At 39.2% G+C, this 23,656-nt stretch overlaps 1 protein-coding gene across 1 annotated transcript in view; it reads left to right on the top strand.

Annotated features, from left to right (window-relative positions):
* Positions 1-19,019, top strand: part of ZZEF1 (zinc finger ZZ-type and EF-hand domain containing 1) — an 84,147-nt gene extending 65,128 nt beyond the window's left edge. Inside the window, exons 46-55 of the mRNA XM_072136141.1 lie at positions 146-246; positions 3,039-3,174; positions 4,170-4,529; positions 7,895-8,038; positions 9,183-9,351; positions 10,386-10,484; positions 11,418-11,583; positions 13,045-13,195; positions 15,882-15,953; positions 16,473-19,019. Coding sequence (XP_071992242.1) covers positions 146-246; positions 3,039-3,174; positions 4,170-4,529; positions 7,895-8,038; positions 9,183-9,351; positions 10,386-10,484; positions 11,418-11,583; positions 13,045-13,195; positions 15,882-15,953; positions 16,473-16,547 — 1,473 coding nt within the window. The 3' untranslated portion in view covers positions 16,548-19,019. The remainder of the gene's footprint in view (positions 1-145; positions 247-3,038; positions 3,175-4,169; positions 4,530-7,894; positions 8,039-9,182; positions 9,352-10,385; positions 10,485-11,417; positions 11,584-13,044; positions 13,196-15,881; positions 15,954-16,472) is intronic.
* Positions 19,020-23,656: the final 4,637 nt, after the last annotated feature.

Genomic DNA, 23,656 nt, shown 5'->3' with positions numbered 1-23,656 from the left:
CACTTTTAACAAACTTTGTATTTCCATTTTTGTGTGTTTTGGTCTAGTTTATTCTCCTGTATAAATGTAGTGTATGTTTAAGTGGAATACAAATAATATAACAAAAATTAGTTTTTAATATTCTTGCCTGACCTACCCTCTTCAGGTACTTCATGAATCTCACAATGTACCTTTACACATCCTTCGTGCCATGTATGAAATGGAAATGAAGAATACAGACTCCTTCCTTGACAAAGTTCACAAAAGGTTTGTATTAGTTTAAGATGTTAAAAAATCTTGTTTTATTATTAAAATTGATATTCTTAGTATATGATTCCAATTTGTCTTTCTTTTTAAAGAGAACCTGTCACCAGACTAAACTACTAGCACCCTAAGGTCAAGTATGAAATGTCCTTTCTAGAATACCCTCTCTTATTTGAAATCTCACCTTGAGTCAAATTTAGTGGTTACAGGAGGTGTTTCATTTCATTTTTTGGTTTGATAGTAACTAGAAACTTACTTTTTGTGGCATAAGATGGATAAGAATCTCATCTTTCAGATCACATCAGTTCTGTTAGCTCAGTGAACCATAAGCCTGAACATACAGACAATGGGCAGGGACTGGATCTTTATATGCAGCTTGCATTTCCTACCATCTATTTAATTGCCTGAATCTCTGGTTCTGTAGCAGACAAAGGCATATACAGTATATACTCGAGTATAAAGCGAGTTTTTCAGCACAATTTTTTTGCTTAAAATTCCCCATTCGGCTTATACTTGGGTATACAAAAAAAATATAAACTGACAACTCACCATTCCAAAGGCCGGGCAGCCTTTCTTCATGTTCATGGCACAGGTCCGAGACCGCTCCGTGGCCACGCCTCTTCTGTCTTCATGTGCTCCGGCTGCAAGTCCACGACAGCTACGTGGATGTCAGCTGCTGCTATATACTTTAAGGGACTTGCAGGCTATATTCTACATGTGGGCTGGCTGTATACTACAGGGGGCAGGCTGGCTGTATACTACAGGGGGCAGGCTGGCTGTATACTACAGGGGGCAGGTTGGCTGTATACTACAGGGGGCAGGTTGGCTGTATACTACAGGGGGCAGGCTGGCTGTATACTACAGGGGGCAGGCTGGCTGTATACTACAGGGGGCAGGCTGGCTGTATACTACAGGGGGCAGGCTGGCTGTATACTACAGGGGGCAGGCTGGCTGTATACTACAGGGGGCAGGCTGGCTGTATACTACAGGGGGCAGGCTGGCTGTATACTACAGGGGGCAGGCTGGCTGTATACTACAGGGGGCAGGCTGGCTGTATACTACAGGGGGCAGGCTGGCTGTATACTACAGGGGGCCGGCTGGCTGTATACTACAGGGGGCAGGCTGGGCTGCCTGTATACTACTGGGGGCAGGCTGGGCTGCCTGTATACTACTACATGGGGGCAGGCTGGGCTGCCTGTATACTACTACATGGGGGCAGGCTGGGCTGCCTGTATACTACTACATGGGGGCAGGCTGGGCTGCCTGTATACTACTACATGGGGGCAGGCTGGGCTGCCTGTATACTACTACATGGGGGCAGGCTGGGCTGCCTGTATACTACTACATGGGGGCAGGCTGGGCTGCCTGTATACTACTACATGGGGGCAGGCTGGGCTGCCTGTATACTACTACATGGGGGCAGGCTGGGCTGCCTGTATACTACTACATGGGGGCTGACTGGGCTGCCTGTATACTATTACATGGGGGCTGACTGGGCTGGTTGTATACTATTACATGGGGGCTGACTGGGCTGGTTGTATACTATTACATGGGGGCTGACTTGGCTGGCTGTATACTATTACATGGGGGCTGACTTGGCTGGCTGTATACTATTACATGGGGGCTGACTTGGCTGGCTGTATACTATTACATGGGGGCTGACTGGGCTGGCTGTATACTACTACATGGGGGATGACTGGGCTGGCTGTATACTACTACATGGGGGCAGGCTTGCTGGCTGTATACTACTACATGGGGGCAGGCTTGCTGGCTGTATACTACTACATGGGGGCAGGCTTGCTGGCTGTATACTACTACATGGGGGCTGGCTTGCTGGCTGTATACTACTACATGGGGGCTGGCTGGCTGGCTGTATACTACTACATGGCGGCTGGCTGGCTGTATACTACTACATGGCGGCTGGCTGTATACTACTACATGGCAGCTGGCTGTATACTACTACATGGCGGCTGGCTGGCTGTATACTACTACATGGCGGCTGGCTGTATACTACATGACTGACCAATGTATTTCCCACCCTCGGCTTATACTCTAGTCAATAGGTTTTCCCAGTTTTTGGTGGTAAAATTAGGGGGATCGGCTTATACTCGAGTATTCACGGTACATGTTGTGATCGGAAAGATGAAATTCTTGTCTTTAATATGACACACACATAACACACATAATGTTTCTAGGTACTATAGAGCCGAAGATATGGCTTCTAAACTGACACACCATCTGCAACTACTAAACTCAATTCATCTCATGTAATAATGGATGAGATTTCAGATAAGAGGGAATTCTAGAAAGTGCATGGCATACCCTACCGGAAGGGGCTAGTAGTGTAGTTGGTTTAAACATAGTGACAGGTTCACGTTTTCTTTTGCAAAAATGTTAGGTGTAATAACTGGATGCTGACTACCCACTGATGAAAGACGTCAGCAGGCGCAGGTCCTGAGTCTACAGCAACATCTTTTGTACATCTTTTCTACTTTTACAAAAACTGGAGAATTTTTTTTTTTTCTTTAACCCCTCCCCCCAACAAAAAAAACCCTAGAAATTATTTTTAACTATCCCCATATTTAACTAAATAAACACAATAAATGTTTGAGGTATTTCATGAAAATTAGAATCAATGGCCCTTATACCAATAAGATTGAACATTTGTTAAAAATATCTAGTTATTAAAGCCTTTTATGACCTGGACAAAGGATTAAAGCCGTTTATGACCTGGACAAAGAGGGATTAAGAGACCTGTTTTAGTTAGTTCTTTTTTTTTTTTCTATTTATAACAGATTTGATGGCAAAACTGTTGTAGTTGATGAAAAAGTCAAGAAGATGGCTTGGAAATGGCAGCCCCTTAAGTCTGGAAAGTTGGAGGAGCAGCTCTCAAATGTGACGGACACAGATATGATTATCCCGCCATGCCTGGTATGTGGAGTATATTGGTCAGACTATCAGACTAAACTTTTTTTTTTTCATTTTTTAATTTTTTTTTAAATCCACAATACATGCAGTACATACAATTGGAAATCTAAAGTTTTAGGAACCTTAATGTGTACACAGTCCTATTCAGCATTTAATTTCACTCTGTGGGAATTTCTTTATAGTGGAGATTTTCAGGGGCTTTCTCTAGCTGAAGGATAGGAATTACCGTATTTTCGTACTATAAGACTCTTCTTGCTATAGGACGCACCCCAGATTCAGGCTTACAAAAAAGAAAAAATATATTTTACACCAATTAAAGTATCTCTGTTGGTCGCAATAAAGCACAGCACACACAGATCTGCATCATCCATACATTTAAACACACAGCTTGGCTATACACACAGAAACACTCCCCCCCCCCCCCTTTTCCCCTATTTCCCTCTTCCCCTATTTCCCTCTTCCCCTATTTCCCTCTTCCCCTATTTCCCTCTTCCCCTATTTCCCTCTTCCCCTATTTCCCTCTTCCCCTACTTCTTACCTTGTCCCAGCGTAGCATGTCTCCATTCTCAGCAGTATGTGGTGATGTAAGAAGCGTGTGATCAGTCATATGATTCTGACATAACCACGGGTCCTGTAGGACACACCGAAGAGGGGAGAGCAGTGTGGAGGCTCCTCTCTGGGAGATCGGGTGCACCTCTATATCAGGGCATCACCCGATCTCCATTACAGCGATTAGGAGGGTCTGGCAGTGGTGGATCCTCCTGACTTTCAGTCTATAAGACACTGGCACTTTTCAGCAAGATTTTTTTTCTTGCTAAAAAGTTCGTCTTATAGTCCAAAAAATACGGTATTTGATGCAACTAAAAAATCAGATTTTAATATTTTCTTCCCACACCAGTAATTAAAGGCACATACACATTTCTAAAAAACAAAAACAAAACCTGTTATAAAGTCTGAAAATTCTTCTTCTTTTCTTTTTTTTTTTTTTCTGTTCCTAGCCCAAACCTACCCAGTGTGAAAAAGCGGCAGAGGAGACGAACCCAGTCACTCAAAAACTTATTGTGACCAGTGAAAGTGAGCTTCAGCTCAGCTACTCCAAGCAAAGACGCACCAAGAGCTCCGCTCTTCTCCGCAAAGAACTTGACTCTCGCAGCAAGATGGCAGTACGAGATTACTTGTACCATGTGAATGAGGCTACGGCTGTAATATATGCTCGGCATGTCCTGGCATCCCTGCTCGCAGAATGGCCTGATGGTGTTCCACTGAATGAAGACATCCTGGAGCTTAGCGGACCAGCACATATCACCTATATCTTAAACATGCTAATGCACCTAGAAGAAAAGCAGCTCTGGGAGAAGGTAATTCAAAATCTTCAAACTTGGTTTATTAAATGGGGTTTGTTGTATCACATGCGGCTTGACCTTGTGGCATGTCTATAATGGTCTGCTATTCACAGCAGCCGCTGTCCCTGAAGTTAACACTTTGATTACACAAATCTTCATTCTGTCAACCAAGTAATTGAACTTTGGTTATCATTCATATGAACCCAGCACAGTCCATAAAAGAACTTTTCTGTATTCCCTTGTGTTATGCTATTCCTTTGTTACTACAATTTGTTGGGGCATGCTTTTTATTTTTTATTTAATATAGTTTTTATTAAAAGTTTTCATATAGAACTGAATAAGAACATAGAAAAATAGTGTACAAAAACACATAGTAGAAGAGTCTCTTAGACTCATTATAGCAGTATTAAGAATATGATGCGGATTGTGAGAATGTTATACAAGCTTGCACTACACAGGTGGATACAGTCTCTCAAGGTCTCTTGAAAGTCCATCACAGAATGGCTGAAAAGTCATCAGCACTCACGTCGAAGGTACTGCCAGCAATATAACTGGAGATAACCTATCAATTTCTGCCCATTAATTATTACCATGCTCGTTATAGAGTGGGATATACAGCAAAGGCCAAATGTAAGAGAACACTTGAGAACGCATCAACGCCTTTTTAATTTTAAATAACCAAACATATGATTTGCCTTTTTTTATTCTTAAATATAGAAAGGGTTTCCAGCTGTCATAGAAAAAAGCTTGTATAATGTGTATTTTGTGTATGTAATCTTAAATTTTGTTTTCTAAGGCCTCCTTCCTTCTAAAATCGAGCATAATAATCCAGGGGCCCTTATTCATATGTCCATGGACTGTGATTATCTATTTATAGGTTATCAATGGCTTCCTTTCTTCTAAAATCATGCTAATGAACCTGAGGGGCTCTGGGGTCTTTCCACAGCCCCTCTGTGAAGTATTTTCACTGATAGTTACAATAAGCAGAACATGTCTCAACCTCAGCTGGCACTTCATGGCAGAGCAGGGGGAGAGGAGACATGTTCTGCTCATTGTAACAACAAGGTAAAAGACATCACCGAGGGGCTTTGAAAACACCCCAGAGCCCCTCAGGTTCATTAGCATGATTTTAGAAGAAAGGAAGCCATTGATAACCTATAAGTAGATAATCATAGTCCGTGGACATATGAATAAGGGCCCCTGGATTATCATGCTTGATTTTGATGGTAGATTTCCTTTAACTGGTAAAATATGTCATGCAGTACAATTGTTTTCTGTCAAAAGGAATTCGTCATATTTTGTATGATTTATCCAGTATTGTTGTGGCTTTGGTTTCTGAATGGAACAGTGGATTGGCCCCAACACGTTTTTGGGGATTTCACGGTTTGTAATCCATCCAGTAAAATCGGTGGATAACATGTTGCATTTGCACGACAGAATCTTTGGACTTCACCGCTGTCTCTGACCGCTGTGAGTTTCTGTTTGACGTCCAATGTTTATAATGAAACTACCTTCTTATAAGGTATAGGCAGTGGTTTATAGCAGAGGGCACTCCATCATAAGGCAGTATAAAGCCTGGTTCTTCATTTCCAGATGTTTCATTGACTTCTTACACGGTATCATTATTATTATGCCATAATACAATTATTCTTCTCTCAGAACATTTTCCAAAATTATAAGGTTAACTGTTCACACCAAGAAGCATCTACTCAAGCATCCACTTTAGCTTTCACAGAATCTCTTTCCTAGTTATCATTAAGGTATTAATAATCGAGTTCAGACACCTGGTAGGTGGTGAATGCTTTACAGCAACTTATAGAATATAAATGCTCACAAGGCATTTTTCTGAAAGTGTATTATCTCACCTCCTTCAAGTCACGTACCTACTGTGTAAGGGCAGATTTATCATTTTGGAGATTTTTATAAATCTGTTATGTAGTCCAAAACCCTTGACTTCTCAGGTGAAATTTTCTTGGCAGCCAATCAAGAGAATGGAATGTAAAGGGTTATTTCCATTTCAGCAAATAAATGTTATTGTTTGTACAATGAAAAGTTATAAATTTTTCCCATATACCTTCTGTATCAATTCCTCACAGTTTTCTAGATCTCTGCTTGCTGTCCTGCTATAGAAAACTTCTGTTTACTTTCAGTGGACATAAATCTGACCATGGTCACACAGGTGCACGGCTCGTTATAACACGCAGCTCTGATTACTCTCTGTGATACTAAGAGCTGTGCACCTGTGTGACCATGATCAGATTCCTGTCCTCTGGAAGTAAACATAGAAGCTTTCTATAGAAGGACGGCAAGCAGAGATCTAGAAAGATGCGAGGAATAGATACAGAAAGTATATTGGAAAAATTAATACAGTAATTTTTCTTTGTGCAAAAAATAACAGTTTGCTGAAATGCCGAATAACCCCTTTTTAAGGCTTGCTTCTCCTTTCTCTGCTGCTTGGATCTCATTGAGATGAATGAGAAATTGGTTCAGGCACTACACAGAGAACGGAGCTGTCTAGTACCTATTCCATTCTCTGTTTATCAGCTGTGGTGAGCAGCTATTACAGGGGTTGCTGGGTGCATCCTCAGAGCCTGTGACTTGTAGGAATACCACCTCTTCGTTATAATTCATTGTAGGAGGGGTTTTATCCCTATATCAGGCCACAATGTGTACAATCTCGAGCCACCAACAGATTTGTAATCCATTGAGCCCGTGTGTCATTGGCATGCGAGGTTCGCGCATACGCCGATGACCGTAAAAATGACTTGCAAACACAGGTTGGAATAGGACCTGCTCTGAGTTTTGCAGCTAAGGCAGTTGTCTCACATACACGGCTTTGTAGACAGTTTGTACTTGAATTTGTATGTAAGTTGGAACTGGTATATTTTATAATTGGAGCTGCAGGCACAATTTTTTTTTTGTCCAAGTGACAATTGGATTTTCAAAATGTCGTGCTGTTATGGTAACCAGGATCATTGCAGACACCTTACAACTGATCATTGCGGTCTGGGATAAAGTTTAGAAAGTCCATGGATGTCAGGCTGATACTTATTACTCATAACCATACATTGTTGCCAACTGGGAGGAAAGGATAGAGATGTGCACTGCTGGTGTATTTAGAGAATAGAGAGTTTTGGCAGATCCTCATATGTGAGTAATATTAGTCTATAAACTGATTAATTCTCTGTATCAAAACAGAAATGCCCCCACCTCATATAAAGAGTGTTAGAAAAAAAGCAACAGAACTTCTAATTTATTAATAGAAACATTAACACACCAAAAAAAGACAGAACATATTTGTGCTATTATCAGCACCACTGTACTATTCTTTATTAAGTAAAACATACAACAAAGTTAATATCTATTTTCTTTTCCTATAGATCTTGCAGAAGGTTCTCAGTGGCTGCAGTGAGAGTATGCTTGGCACAGTAGCACTTACAGCCTGTCAGTTCATGGAAGAGCCTGGAACTGCCGTGCAAGTCCGAGAATCCAAACACCCTTACAACAACAATACCATTTTTGAGGTATCAAGCTTAGTACTTATTTTTAAACTGTCTACCAAGCATGATATGCAAAACTTGTCTGCTTAAAGAAAATCTACCATTTGTTTCATGCATTATGAACCAAACATACCTTGAGAATGCTGTAGTCACACTGGTGCAGAAATATATTTTGTTTTGTCTTTCAGCTGAGTGGTTTTGCTGAAAAAACAATTATAAAATTCAGGATAATGAGTCTCTGTCACTACTTTGCCTGGCTTAGTGATTCTTCTCTTACACTGCTCAGGAGAATGATATAATCACTGACAGGCAGAAGTAATCAATCACTGCACCATCACTGATTAGTCATGTCTGTCAAGTGCAATTGCAGGCAGCTTGTGCAATGTTTTTATGTTCTGCAATCCAGCTTTCCCAAGGTCCTGAATGTCATAATTGTTTTTTCTGCAAAACTACTCAACTAAGGGATTAAACAAGATATGTTTCTACAGCATTCTCAAGGTATGTTTGGTTCTTAATGCATGAAATCAAATGGTAGGTTTCCTTTTAAGTTGAGTCACTATTGATAATGCTTGTATTTCTAGATTGTGTGTCCGTATTTGGAGCCTTTAGATCCTTACAATGTATCAACGGACGTCTCAATAAACGACTTAATTGAGTACTTTTGCTTTGTTGTATTTGTATTGTAATTTGTTCTTTTAATATTCTGTTCTGAATGCAGTAAAAAAACTAAATGTAGATTTAACTCACTGCTATGTACGTCAGTTGTAAATACTCCGCCTTCCGTAACTCTGCAGTAAAACCACGATGGTACTTTGCGCATGCATTTTATGAATCGGAGACACAGCACAGGTCAAGGAGAGTGGTGCAGGGATTTCACTAGGAAATAGAATCATAAAAAGCTTAGTCTCAGTGGGCAACACCTCTAAGTTGATTAGACTGAATCCATCTTTGCTTATGAATAAAAAGAATTCCCTTCAACAAAAGTTAGTATTCCTATGGATCGGACGATCCTATACTATAGATGGTTTTTGTTATTGCTATATATGTTTCGATAACTTCAGATGACCCTATCTTGGCCTGAGTAGCACCTTCAACTATGGTTCTGGTATTATAAAGATGAAAATCTCATCTTTGAAATTGTATATTCATTACCATTTTTGTTCTTTAGGACAAAGTTCACATCCCTGGAGCAATTTACCTGTCAGTCAAATTTGATCCCTTATGTAACACAGAAGAAGGTTGTGATGAACTGATCATTTCAAGCTCCTCTGACTTCAAGCAAGATCTGCATAGGCTTAGTGGCCCACCTATAAAGTGGGCTGATTTTGAACTTCCAGGTGAGTGTAGGAAATGGGAAATAACAAGAATTGTATCTATCACCATTCATTGATCACATGTGGCAGATTTATTAAACCGTTTTCAACAGAATTCTTTGAACAAAAAAATCTAACGTAGGGTTCACATGGCATTTTCTTTGTGTTTTGAAACGCAATACAACAGCTGAAGAGAGGAAATTTGCCTAATTACATTGCTATTAACATTTGCGTTTATAAACTCAATGTTAACTGGTGTGGTTGTGTGGTCACTGTATGGCAGCTAGGTGTCTATGGAGAATTTAATTCAGTTTATAGACTGTAAGGGAAGCTCATCTATAAAATACTACTGAGCATATATGTATTTTTTCTTGAGCTTCATATGTATCAAAGTACTATGTACTGTTACAGTACATGTTATAGAGCTCTATACCAGAATTTTACCCTTCACACCTCTAATACCTGCTGGTAAAGGATTAAAAGTCCACCCCATATTACCTAAAATTATCTGCCACTGAGATACCATATTACAGCTGTTTTCATGACATGCATATGAGTAGACCATCAACTTCTGAAAATAATTTTTTTTTTTTGAGGCTGCCAGTGAACCAGGCCCCTTCTTTTGACTGACCTCTTAGCGTCTCTCCAAATCAGTATTTCTGTAAATTGGTCCTTTCCAAAATGCTGAGCCTCTCGCTGCATGGTGTATTTAGCAGTGAGCATTGTGTGGGAAACTGTAATATTCTTTCCAGGTAACCCACCTCACGGTGCGGTGAGGGAAACCACTATAGTGGGCGGAACCACACTAGTGGGCGGGGCCAATGTAGGCAAAGGGAGAAAATATTTGAGAAATGATTTTACTGGTGGGAGAAGGCAGGTTTGTATTAGGATGTCTGCACTACACTTTTCAATAAAGGCACAATGGTAGGTTTTATTGTGCTTGTTCTTGATGACAGGTTCCCTTTAAGTGTTTTGTATGTAATCGGATGTAAACAAACTATATGAGCTTTTCTGTTGATAGAACAATCCCTTACTTTTCAAAACATTTTTGGTTTTAGGAGATACCTTGTTCTACCGCTTTACATCGGACATGAGCTGTACAGAATGGGGGTATAAATTTACGGTGGCTGCTGGACATAGAGGAAGATTTCAGACAGGTTAGTACAATTTGTATTTACTTTTGCTCTAGTTTACTTACCGATTTATTATAAAGTGATGTATTTTTATTTAAAAAAATATACCGTAGATGTGTTTGACTCTACTTTACACCTCTGGACTTTCTCCTTTTTAAACTACTGCATCATTTTTGATACATTTTCTACATGGCAAACCTTGTGTAATAAGTATATATCATTACCTATTTTAATATATTTTGACAGAATTATTTTAAGTGGTAACTAACTTTTCCATAAACTTTAAAGGGTTTGTCCTTTTGCAAATAATTGATATGATTTGTGTAAGGAAAAGTTATCGACTTTTCCTATATACTTTCTGTATCAATTCCTCACAGTTTTGTCGATCTCGGCTTGCTGACTTCCTATAGAAAGCTTTTGTTTACTTCCAGTGGATAGAAATCTGACATGGACATGCAGGTGCACAAGCTGTTATTATCACTCTCTGTGATAACAGCTTGTGAAACCTTCTGTCAATCACACCACACAGCAAGCAGAGATCCAGAAAACCCTGAGGAATTGATAACTCTAACTTACACAAACCATATCAATTATTTGCTAAAAGTGGACACCCCCTTTAATTTAACAGGTGGAAGATAAGGACTGAACAAGGACTGAACATTTATTGAACAGTTTTCCCCTTCAAAATCCAATTCACCTGTTCAGATGTTTTTCACTTTTTAAATCAAGAAACTGCAACTAAAACCACTTAAAAACTGTTTATTATTGTGATGCAGTTTTAACTGTAACGTGTGAACACACTCAAAACATGAAACAACAGTGGAGGAAATTGGCAAAGGCTACATATTGGAAAACACAAAACCACAATTCAGAATAGGGTAGATAAACTGCGTTGCGTGGGTTGCTTTTGTAACTTTATTTCGCATTTGTCTGACAAATAATCATTTGCCTTTTTAGGATTTGAAATTTTAAAACAGATGTTGTCCGACCAAAGAGTTATCCCTCATCTTCCTCTATCCAGTATATGGGAATGGCAGGTGGATGTGGCATGCCGGCAGACCGGCCATCAGCGATTAAAGGCAATCCATCTATTATTAAAGATGTTACAGCTTGGTCACATGAGGTGAGAAGATGAATACATTTTTTCATTCAAAAATAAACTGCCTATCGCAAGCAGGTTACTAGTAAAAGTTCTTTCCCTGCTCTCAGGTTTCTTTAATATAGTCCTTGGGCATGTGATGCAGGAAGTAGCATCACTGGATCACTATACTGCGCCTCCTACTACTGATTGGGCTCCCTTAGTCAACAGACATGGTTGAAAAATTAGGCTGCACAAACAGAGCACCTCCTAAATCTTACACAACAATAATTTATCCAAAAGATAATGTCAAAGAGATGTGTGTGTCTTCATTACACCATTACTAAACTCTCAAACAGACAAGATCAAAGTTGTACATTGCCTAGAATTTGGGCAAAAGACAATCGAACATTGACCGGAGCGGTATCCTATTATACAGCAATATACCAAGTCTGCATTATAAAGATCATAGTATCCAAACAGAAACCGAAGAAACCCCCCTTTCCTGCCTACCCAAGAGTCGGCTCCCAGAGTTGAAGCTTTATTACCTCAAAATAGTGCGATAAATGGCAATGAGCAATCAAGAACTTAATAAGCCAAATACAGTTAGTATCACAGGCCCTAAGTTGTATTAAGAGTCAAGGTCTTATCCAGTGTGCTGCTGTTCATTTTCTAACTTGGTAGAGAGCACGCTGGATGCCTACATTATTGGCTTGCGTTAAATTTTCTACATTTAATGTTCCAAGTAGGCAGGACATGGGTGTTGCTTCTACGGTAACCAAAAATACTTTCAAAGAGTTTCAAGCTCCCTACGCTCTGATATGATATGCAGAATTCCAGCACATTCCAACCCAATTCTCGGGCAAGTTGAGTCTTCTCAAACTCCTATATAGAAGAGCAGATGAGGTGACTTGTATGCTCTATGGAGCATCAAAAGATGTGATATTCTATGGACCTCTCTTGGAGATGGGTACCATTTACAGATGTTTTGAACATTACACGTCTGTGATAGGGCCTAAATCCCTCTCCCATTTGGCACGACTTTTGATGGGTATGACTTTTACTGACTATTTAATAAAACAGTATAGAAGAAGGATATTTGACCCTTAGTGGAGGTAGATAAAAATGTTTAGGGCCCTACAAGGACAGGTCATGATGGGGACCGATCATAATGTACCTGTTGTATGCATGCCTCAGTTGTAAATATTGCTAGAACCACACCTTAGGAAGTTTCTGAACTGTGTATAACTCTTCAAAAGTTTTACATATTCCAATTGAGCAGAAACCATCTAGTGTTTTAACTAACTTTTCATGATGTCCTAAACATATGCATCTGTGGATTTATGTTCTTTTAGCTCTACCACTACACTATCCATGGTGTATAACCTGGAGGGTGAGGGTGATCGACACCAAGAGAAGACTGCACCATGTTTAAATACTGCTGAATCGCTAGCCGACTTACTGTTCTTTTTTTTTTTTTTTTCTTTTCTTTTGTCTTCCTATTAGAGACTGTGACCTCAGGCTGTTGAAGCCATTATGGCCAGTATTCACCTCCTTGGAAAATGTAGCATGCCAGGATGGCGCAAGCTCTGGAGTTCTACTTCCCCTACACAGAGCTCTTACGGAATTGTTCTTCCTTGCAGAAAACTCTGCACATGTAAGTATACAAATGAAAACAGAGTTTTTAAAGACAGACTACCACCTCCACCATGCATTATAATGTGTAGGCAGCATGTTGTAGAAAAGAAATTCCCATTTGAATCCATTGGCGGTTGACACATTAAGGTAGTGTCTTCAGTGCTCTACCTTCTCTAGAGAAGCATGGGGTGACGCTAGTGGAAAGTGATTTTAGGTGAGAATAGCAGTGCTCTGTGTGGTGTAAACATGACTAAGGTACGCTAACTTATTTGCATATAGTTTAAACTGGGAATATTTCATAACTGACATAATGGTTAAAAGTAATAAAAGTACGATAAAAATAACATTTCATTTCACCACATGCCGCATGTAGTGGCGGTGGTAGACTCCCCTTGAGGCCTATTGCCGCCAAGCACGTTTGATGCGTGCAACTTGCATTGTGTACAGAATCTTAAGTCCGGCCCGAACATTCAGTTTCTGTGTATGAGAGTTCAGGCTGGGTGTTCCAGGGCGCGCACGAGGCAAGTTGCAAACTTGCACAAGACAAACCTTGTTAGGAGTCTCTGAACACAAAATTTGCAAGCTTTGAATATAGATATAGACACAAAACAACTAAGATGGAATCCGTGACATGCCTAAATTAGGGGTTAGGGGCTTCAAGTAAAATATTTGGGCTTATTGAAAGAAGCAATATCATCTGCTTTTAGCCAAACACAATGCAGTATAGCCAAAAAATACAGCACACCACCACTAGTAACACCCACGATCAGTGCCGGCATCATTGGAGGGTGTTACCCTTTAACTATTTCCTTGCCAGTCATTTCTATAAATTTATCACTTTATTGGCCAGAGTAAGTATTACAATTTTGACATGTACAAATAAAACTAAAATTACAGATAAAAGAATTATGCAGAACCCCAACAAACCACATGTTTTATGGAACCAGACACTAACCCCATTTTTAAAATTGCATTGAGGCGTTTATAGACATGGGCACCTTGATGCAATTTTGATTCAAAGTGTAAGATTTTATCACAAACCATGCATAAAAATTGACTTTGACAAAAATGTGTGGAGTACAGGTACCACATAGTCATATATTCACAAGAATAAATCATCATAATATCACTAAAACTGAAATATCCCCAAAACTGCTTTTCGCCTATACAAATTTAGGAAAGTTACAACCTTCAAAATATAGAGGATAAACAGTTTAAAAAGTAGAGGCAACTCCCTAAATTCTGTATATATTTTTGAAAGCGGAAATCCTGGAGCCCATACCATTATCATGCAACCAGATGACAAAAAAATGCATTTTTACATAAAACTCACATCAAAGCCAGCCGTTGATGCACAAAAAGGGATGTAAAAAGGAGTCAAAGTGTGCAGATTTATATAAACCACAACATCAACAAGAATATACACTCCAAAAATTATTACAGTTTGCTAATGTTAGGAAGCTAAAGGACCTGAGATGTCATTCTGGTCACATGACGTGAATGTAACACAAGACAGAGCTGTCGGTCAAAATAAGGGGGTGTAGAACACTGGCAGGCAAGGAGAGAGAAGAGTCAAAGCCAGCACACTTGAGTCAGAAAAGCTATTTTGTATACCAAAAAGTCTGTAATTAAGGTGCAGTGCCTCACAGGCAGCTTATTTTAGGTGTCATGGGAAGGACTTGTAACCCTTTATCATCTGGCCCTTATAGTCAGGGTGATAAAATTCTAGTGACAGGTCTTCAAGGGTTGAACCTCTCAGTTGTTGAGCATTTGCTGTATGTTGCGGCAAACACCCACAGGTAACAACCGTAATTGGTGGAGTTAACCCTCTGATCGCTGCTGGCAAAGCTGCCACGGGCAGCGCCATGTTAACTTGGATCGCTGCTCTCCGTGAAGTCATCAGCGATCCATTGCTATGACAGCTTCGGTCAGACAAAGACCCGAGCATGTTTTGTTTCACACAGTTTATTACAATGTGTGATTTGCACATTGTAGTATATGATGTAGAAAATCTCCATATATTTGCCCAGTATATGGTAGGATCAATCAGACAATCTAGGGTTAAGGTTAACCCAGTAACTAAATAAAGAGCCCAAAGTCGAAAATGGCACTTTTGCCATTTTGAAAAATTTAAAAAATTCTATAAAAAGTGGTCAAAAGCCATACAGTCCTCAAAATGGTAACATAGCATAGAAAATATCATCAAAAGTCGCAAAAAAAAAAAATGAAAGCACACACGGCTCCGTACACCGATGTATGAAAGAGTTATTTGCGCCAGAACATGACAAAGTTAAGATTTTTTTTTTGTACAGGAGGTTGTAATTTTTGTAAAAGTATGAAAACATTATAAAACCAACATAAATTTGGTATCTCCGTCTTTGTACCGACCCAAAGAATAAAGTAGCCATGTCCTTTGTGGCGCACTGTGAAAGCCGTGAAATCCAAACCCATAAAAAAAATGCTGCTAATTTATTTTTTCACTGCATTTGGATTTTTTTTCCCGCTTCCCAGTACATGGCATGGGATATTAAATACTGTCACTGTGAAGTGCAATTTGTAATCCAAAAAACAAACCCTCACACAGCTCTTTACATGGAAAATTAAACAGGTTATAAATTTTTGAAGGTGGGAATTGAAAAATGAAAATGGAAAAACGAATGAGGGCCTGGTCGTTAAGGGGTTGAAACTTTGTTTTGTCTCTACAGAACCTGGGCTGTTTACAGGATTATCTAATTGGTTTAACTACAGATGATCAAATCACCCAATACACAGAACAGGTATGTCTGCTGAGAAGTGGTTGTGGTGGATAATGGGAGATGGGGAGCCAGAGGCAGATTGAAAAACCTGCGGGTCCTGTAACGGGCAATTCATGGCTAGTCTCTTACTATTAGGTTCTGCAACGCTAAATATGGAAGGGTTGTTCAGAGTGGTGCAGAGCTGTGAACGACCTACCAATAAATGTAGTATATTCTATACTAGCTCCATCCATTTTGATGCGGCTGACTTAGTGTTATAATATTATTATTCAGGATATCTCCTATATTCAGACAGTCGTCTGATGTTGATGCGGTAGTTTCTACGTACCCGCTCCACAACTCCATTCACATGAATTGTGATATACATTCTCATTATTACTGCTGGTCCCAGTGGAGAGAAGTGTTATTTGTGAGGTGGCCCTTTTTAACATCATATAAATAAACCCCTTTGTCCTAGTCCTATATGCTTTACAGTTTAAAATGTCTATAAAGTTACAACAAGCAATATAATGGCTGTTATTTGTGTCCTTATACTTCCAGGCACTGAAAAACATTGCTGCTATTAGTTTTGCGATAAACTACCCCAACAAATCAACAAGTGTATGGACTGAATGAGACTACAGTCGCCAAAACGGATGAGGCTTACCACAGACAATATTCACACCTGCCTAAGAACATTTGCACTCAACATCTTGGATTTTTCTTTCCGTACCACTGCGATAAATGTGCAGCACTGAGTCTTAAGTGCTATAGGATCTAATTTTTTTTCTTTTTCTTTTTTTTGGTCTGGTCTATAGCAAGTGTATAGGGGAAATGACTAGTAAGAGCACATTACTTGATATTAATGTAAACCTAATGAGATGGGTCCTGGGAGGAGGAGATCGGATGTGTTCTAAGACTAGGACCATTATCAGATCAGTTTATTTGGGCCACAATACATTTTGCACTAGATTTTTAATTCTCCCTGCTGCCTCCTATAAGGTGAACTCTTATAATCTTATCATTAGACTCGCTTAGTATCTGGCTTATTATCATTTATTGGCTAGTTTTACACATAATAATCACAGATCATACAGACATGCCTTGTTTTCCTGTTAAAAAAGGGATGACTTTTTCTGTATTTTCTACAGAATGTTATGTTTATAGGAAGTGCATGCCAATGCCTAGAATACATTGATGTAATGAGGGGGATTTGGAATTGAATACATGTATTGCCTACAGCATATCACCTAAGAAATCCCACAACATTGATCACACAGAGCTTTGTACTCTGTTTTTAACATTTTGTTTTTTAGGAAGCATGCACAACTGCTGAATGCAGGCGCCACTATCTCACATTTACATATAAAGAATAGTGGCACATTGTGTAACTCTAAAATAAGTACTTGAATTTCTCATTACACAGGATCTTATTTATTACATTTTTTTTATATATTTCAGGTGATTTAGAATTTTAAACAATTCTGGGTGACATGAAATCCAGTGCAATTCACTATAACTGAAGTATGGAATGAATTCCATATAAATTTAAGTTTACTTGTGCCATGCCAATAATCTGGATCACAGAACGCAAATAGCATTGTACATCCCTGTTGTGGGGCAGGAAGCCTTAAGTATGCATGGAGGCTTGTATCTTCTGTGGCATATCCATGTGTCTTTCCTCCTCTTATTTCCCAGCATATTGTCCCATTATGCATAGTTCTAGAAGATTTATTACCTGCCAGTTTCTAGCATCATAATATTGGAGGTTTATTATATTATATACATGAAAGTGTAATATATTAAACAAGTCTTATTAATGCTGCATGATGGAACGAAGGCTTGAAGGGGAACTGTCATGTTGAAGAGCGGAGGAAAGTGGATGTACAAATTAGCCCGTGTTCTATAACCTATTGTTCACCCTTGGTTTGTTTGTAGTTTTATATAGGTGAAAAAACATTTGCTTTTTTACCTGCTGTATTTAGCAAAAGTGCCCAAATTTTGGGTTGATTTGATACTCAACCTTTCAGGTTGAGGATAGAGCTGAACATTACCAAAACTTAAAGAGATAAAAACCATTGCCACTGCTGGAATACATACCTGGTCAGTAGGTAGATGATACTTAGATGTTTTTACCTATGTTTGTGTTTACATCATATTATTTGGCCTATACTGCAGCAAGGTTTTCTTAAACCAACTTTCCACCAGTTTCTTTCCAACTTTCCACCAGTACATAATCAGGATTTTTTTGTAGAGATATTTTATGAAAGTATTTTACATCATGGAGACTACATACAGGCTCTGTAGTTGGTGTTGCTGTGTTGTTCCAGAGCTGGCCAGTGCATGGTGTCTATAGTTAAGTAGCATGGTTACGGCTGGTAATGTATGTTCTGCTCTACCTTCACATTTCGCTTTGTAAGCATTCACAAAATGAGATGACTGTTCAACAATGCTAAAAGAAAACATCAATTGTTCTGATGTGTCCATTATCATATACAAAGACATTGCTGGCTTAATAGTATGCTAACAAAATGTGCCTACGATATACAATTTATTACGTAAACACACAAAAACACAAGATTTAAGATTTGTTTTTGAAATTCTCTTATTTTACAGACCAATTTTATTAATTTTTTTTGTTTTGGTATGGTCTTTTTTTTGAGTTTGAGAGATTTGTTATTTGGTTGTAAAAAATATACTATATTATAAATTTCTCATGTAAAAAGTTATACATATGATCTCAATATACTGGGAATATATTGTAAAAAAAAAAAAAACTCACTAATAAAATAAAGTGAATGCAACTGTTTGATATTTTATTAAATATGTATGTAAAGAGAGGTCAGATTATTTGCTATTCACATATTTCATCTTGTAAAACAATAAAAGTAAATCCTGAAAGTAAATCTTGTATGTTACAATAAATGACATATTGTATCTGCAATAAATCTATATGTGATGAGGATGGTTATGGACAGTGGTCCTTCAGGCCTTCAGATTGTTTACCAAAGTGATGTAAAATAATTGTAAATGTTTTTTATTTCCCTGCATAACTTTTATTTTGGTCCACATATCAAGCAGTAAAATTTTATGGCCAATGTGTACTTTTTGGCAAGCATAAATGAGAGACTTGCTATTCAGTTCTCAATGTTGTGAGACTACTCACACTGTAAAGTACAGTACACATTACAATGAAAGCTCTCTTAAAAAATACACCTCTTAGAAAACCACCTGCCTTAATTACTGATTTTTTTTTTTGTCAGATTTACTCAATAATACAATAAGTAGCTACAAGAATGTGTAGTATATTGTATCAGAGCAAAGTGTGTTTTTCTCTACTTACTTTTCTCCTATATTGCTATATTCCATCCTGAAAAAATAGCCTTTTCTTTTAAAGGGCATCTACCACCATGATAAAGGACTGTATGCAAATGAGCCAAACAGGCTCCAGGCTCTATAGGTGTATATAATGTAGCCTAGAGCCCCTCAGGCTCATATACATACAGTCTTTCATCCAGGTGGTAGATGTCCTTTAAATTTGTGCTAAATTTTGCCTTGCCATAAAAGATTGTAGTACAAGAAGATTGCAGGTGCCAGAATGACCAGAAACTGTTTTTGAACATAATTTCATTTCTTTTTTCAAGGAAACCTGTCATCAATAAGATCATTTTTCAATGATGACAGGTTCCAATAGGCTATTGTTTGTAAATTTGAAATATGCCTTTTTGAAAATGCTGAATAATAGAAGTGCTATATAATGGTTTATTTTTCCCTACCTAGATCCCTGCCAGCTGCTTCTCTAAAACGGCAGGGGTGGGGGCAGTTTGAACTTGAGTAGCCATTGAGTAACCAGTGAGCATTAATATACTGCACCATTTTCAGTTCATCAGGTTTATGAGAGTCCCTATTGCTAATATATCTGCCTTTATTATAAACCAAATGTGCGGAAATACTATGGTATCATTCCTTAAGCACTTTTGTATTTTTTGCACAAAAGTATTTATTCTAAGTGAGCTGTCTCTGAGCGGGGATGAACGCAAAATTGTCCACAAGCGCTTAACAGCTTTTTGACTTATGAAACAAGTGTTACAGAAGTGACACAACCAGATTTTAAAGTTCCACCTCTTTTTTTCAGTTGCTCAGTTTAAATGCTACATTTTATTTATAGGGTTGACCTTTACGGTATTTGTTGCCTTTGGGCAATGTGGAAAGTGTTAATTCATGACAAAGTTTAGGCCTTGCTTCGACTGTAGGGACTGGAGTTAATTCTATTGGGCTTTCATTCCAGAAACTAGTTAGAAAACCCAGCAGGGCTACAGCAAAAAGACCCTTAATAAATGCACCACAATGGGTACAGGGTTCAAGGTTCATTTATACTTGGATGATAATTTATTGTTTGCTTAACTGAGGTGGGCTGCCCATCTGAAGGAATAATGGCGACAGGACATAAACCCTGGTGTGCTGGATACCTGAATTGAACTCATCCTTAAATTACATTCTATCATTAAACACAGGCTGACCCAGTCAGTCCAGTTCCAGGATCCCATTGTAAGAATGCAGCCGTCTTCCTTGCCCTACAAGCATCGGCCGTCTATACTGGAATTACTGGTTAATGTAATTATGACGAATAACCTTAAGTCCCGCAAGTATGTTAATCCATTTTAGCCAGAAAATAACTTTTCCGTATCCTTGTTCTGTGGCTAAAAGCTCATTATTGGCAGAATTACATTTTCCAAACCACGCAACAATACTTAAACAACTATAATCGCATTCTCCTTGTTGGTCATGTAAAGCAGATAGCTAATGTTTCACTGGATATTCTGAATGATAAGGGGCTTGGTTCCTCAATAGTTCCTCCAAGAAACTAGAAATAAAATTTGTCAAAAAATTCATAGATGTATGAAAACTTTTACATTGCAATTTAACTTTTCCTCAGGACCGTGGAGAAAATAAGCGCCATGCTATTCACAGTGTCACCATTGATGATGTGTGCTCTGTTTTATGTAACAACAACAAAAACTCACTTGTAACAAATTAATTTTAATCAAAACCAAAATAGACTTGCATCCTCTTTGAAATAAAGTACAATTGCTCAAAATTTCGTCTAAACTCAAATTCTCTGTTGATCCACGCCAGGAGAATCCTCAGGACACTCTGCATCTCTGCTAGTTCACTGTAACTGAATGTTTTACTCATTTTAGCAGAGAACCCATCAGGGTTATTTGTCCACTAAACCATTTACTTATGGCCTAGTGAAATGAAACTTGATCCATGACCACATTGAAAAAATAGTTATACTTGACTAGAAATGAATAGGAACGTCCTCTCAGTCTGGAAGAGCTGGGTGAGGCCTTGAAAGATCTCCCTAGGGGAAAGGCGGTTGGCTCTGACGGAATACCACCTGAGGTTATACTGCACTACGCAGACGTTATGCTTCCTCGTTTCTTGGGGGTACTAAACTACTCACTGTTGGTGGGTCAACTACCGCAGTCGATGAGAGAGGCAATTTTAGTTCTGATCCTTAAAGAGGGGAAGTGCCCCACAGACCTGGATGCATATCGGCCGATCTCCCTGCTGAACACCGACTATAAGATCCTAGCTAAAGTGCTCGCAACTAGGTTGCTGAAGGTTGTACGTTCAGTTGTACATGAGGATCAGTCGGGGTTCATGCCGGGGAGATCGGTCAGAGACAACATCCTGCGGATGTGGTGGTGCATGCAATGCCCGAGCGAAGCATCAGGTACGCGCATGCTGGTCACACTGGACGCGATGAAAGCGTTTGATCGCGTCCAGTGGGAATATATATGGATAGTCCTGAAAAGAATGGGGTTTGGCACACAATTTATAAAATGGGTGAAACTATTATATAGCGGAGCCCAGGCCAGGGTTAGTATTAATGGCAAAGCGTCTGCTGCTTGGCAGTTATTTAGAGGAACGAGGCAGGGGTGCCCCCTGTCACCCCTGCTATTTGCAGTGGTACTAGAACCCTTGGCATGCAGCATAAGAACGGCTAGGAATATAAGAGGGTTTGTGTGGGGACAGATAGAAAGAAGAATTCAGCTATATGCGGACGATATGCTTCTGTTTTTAGATAATGCTGAGCAGGGCATAAAGGCAGTGGTGGATCTGATAGACAAATTTGGGTACCTGTCGGGTATTAGAATAAATTGGAGCAAGTCGGCATGCTTACCCTTGGACTCTGCTACGGTATCCTCGCCTATGGTCGGTCCTCTCCCAGTGTGCGAGAAGATTCGATACCTGGGTATCATAGTCAGCAATAGGCCAGGGGACTATGTTGACCACAATATAAAGCCCCTTATTTCTGGGATCAGACAAAAAATTTCGGTGTGGAACAGATTGAATCTCCCGATGGCAGCCAGGGTAGTCATCTTCAAAATGGTAATTCTACCTCAGGTCCTATTCTTATTTCAGAATAGTCCAATGATTTTTCCCAGAAGGATATTTTCTACTTTGGACTCTCTCCTAAGACATTTCTTGTGGGATGGTAAAAATGCTCGTATTAGTTTGAATAAATTGCACGCTTCAATAGATAAGGGAGGCTTAGCCTTACCAGATTTTTACAGCTACTTCGTAGCTGCACAATGGCACAACTTAATAGATTATGATAGGGAAATGGTCAAACTCACATTGAAAAATAAATATAGATGGTTAAGTAGTTTTGATATATGGAGCTTACTAGAGACAGCGGTCTTTTTGAAGCTGGACTCTAAGGTAGGATATCCGTTGTTTACACTTATGCAATGGGTGTGGGATAGGGTTAAAAAGAAAAAAAGGGTTAGGGGATACTTGAGTGTGACACCACTATGGGGATTTACTAAATGGAATCCGCTGCACTTGGATTCGATTAATTTTTGGAGTGAGAAAGGGGTATTGTTTGTACACCAGGTACTAGACGAGGTTGGATTAAAGTCATTTGAGAAAATGAAACGAGATCTTGACCTGGGAGTCAGGGACTGGTTCTTTTATACCCAGCTCAGGTGCGCATTCAGTGTTTGCTTAAAGGATAAGGACTTCTTGCAGGAAGAGCATCCTGTGAGTAATATACTTGACCCCTTGCACAGAAAGGGCTTGATGTCTAGAATGTACAAATTATTGGCCAAAAGTGAGATTGAGCTCCCGGTAAAGGAGTGCTACGTAAAATGGCAGAAAGACATACCGGACCTGACGGAGGAGGAGTGGGTTGATTCACTGTATGTGACTAGCAAGTATATTAAGAATATGTCTCATATTATATCCCAGACCTTTATTGTACATAGAGCTCATTTGTCTCCAAAGCGGCTAAATTACTTCTGGAAAAAAAATGAAGAGAAGTGCCCTAGATGCAACCTGATTGATGCGGACCTTGTACATATGCTGTGGAGGTGCCCAAAGCTGCATCGGTACTGGATTAATATTGTGAATAAATTGCAGAGAGTATTTGGTTGTGAAATTCCAATTAATGCTCAGACTTGTATATTAGGCACGAAAACTGGTATTGAAGGTTTAGCAAGTTGCATCCCAAGTGTACTGAAAGGACTACTGATGGCTAGAATAGTAATTTTAAGACACTGGAAAGATAAAGAGGCGCCTAGGGTAAGGGACTGGGAGGGAAGACTTGACACTCTATTCTACGCAGAAAAATATGATGAATATGAAAAGAGTGTAAAGAGAGCTGGAACGAGGGATAGATGGCTTGATAGACCGAATGAGTAACAACATAAGGAGACATAAGTAAAGAGGGTGGA

This window comes from Engystomops pustulosus, chromosome 2 (genome assembly GCF_040894005.1).
Source record: "Engystomops pustulosus chromosome 2, aEngPut4.maternal, whole genome shotgun sequence".
Classification (NCBI taxonomy): domain Eukaryota; kingdom Metazoa; phylum Chordata; class Amphibia; order Anura; family Leptodactylidae; genus Engystomops; species Engystomops pustulosus.
The sequence above is the reverse complement of the archived record's forward strand: the minus strand, read 5'-3'. Positions and strand labels throughout refer to the sequence as shown.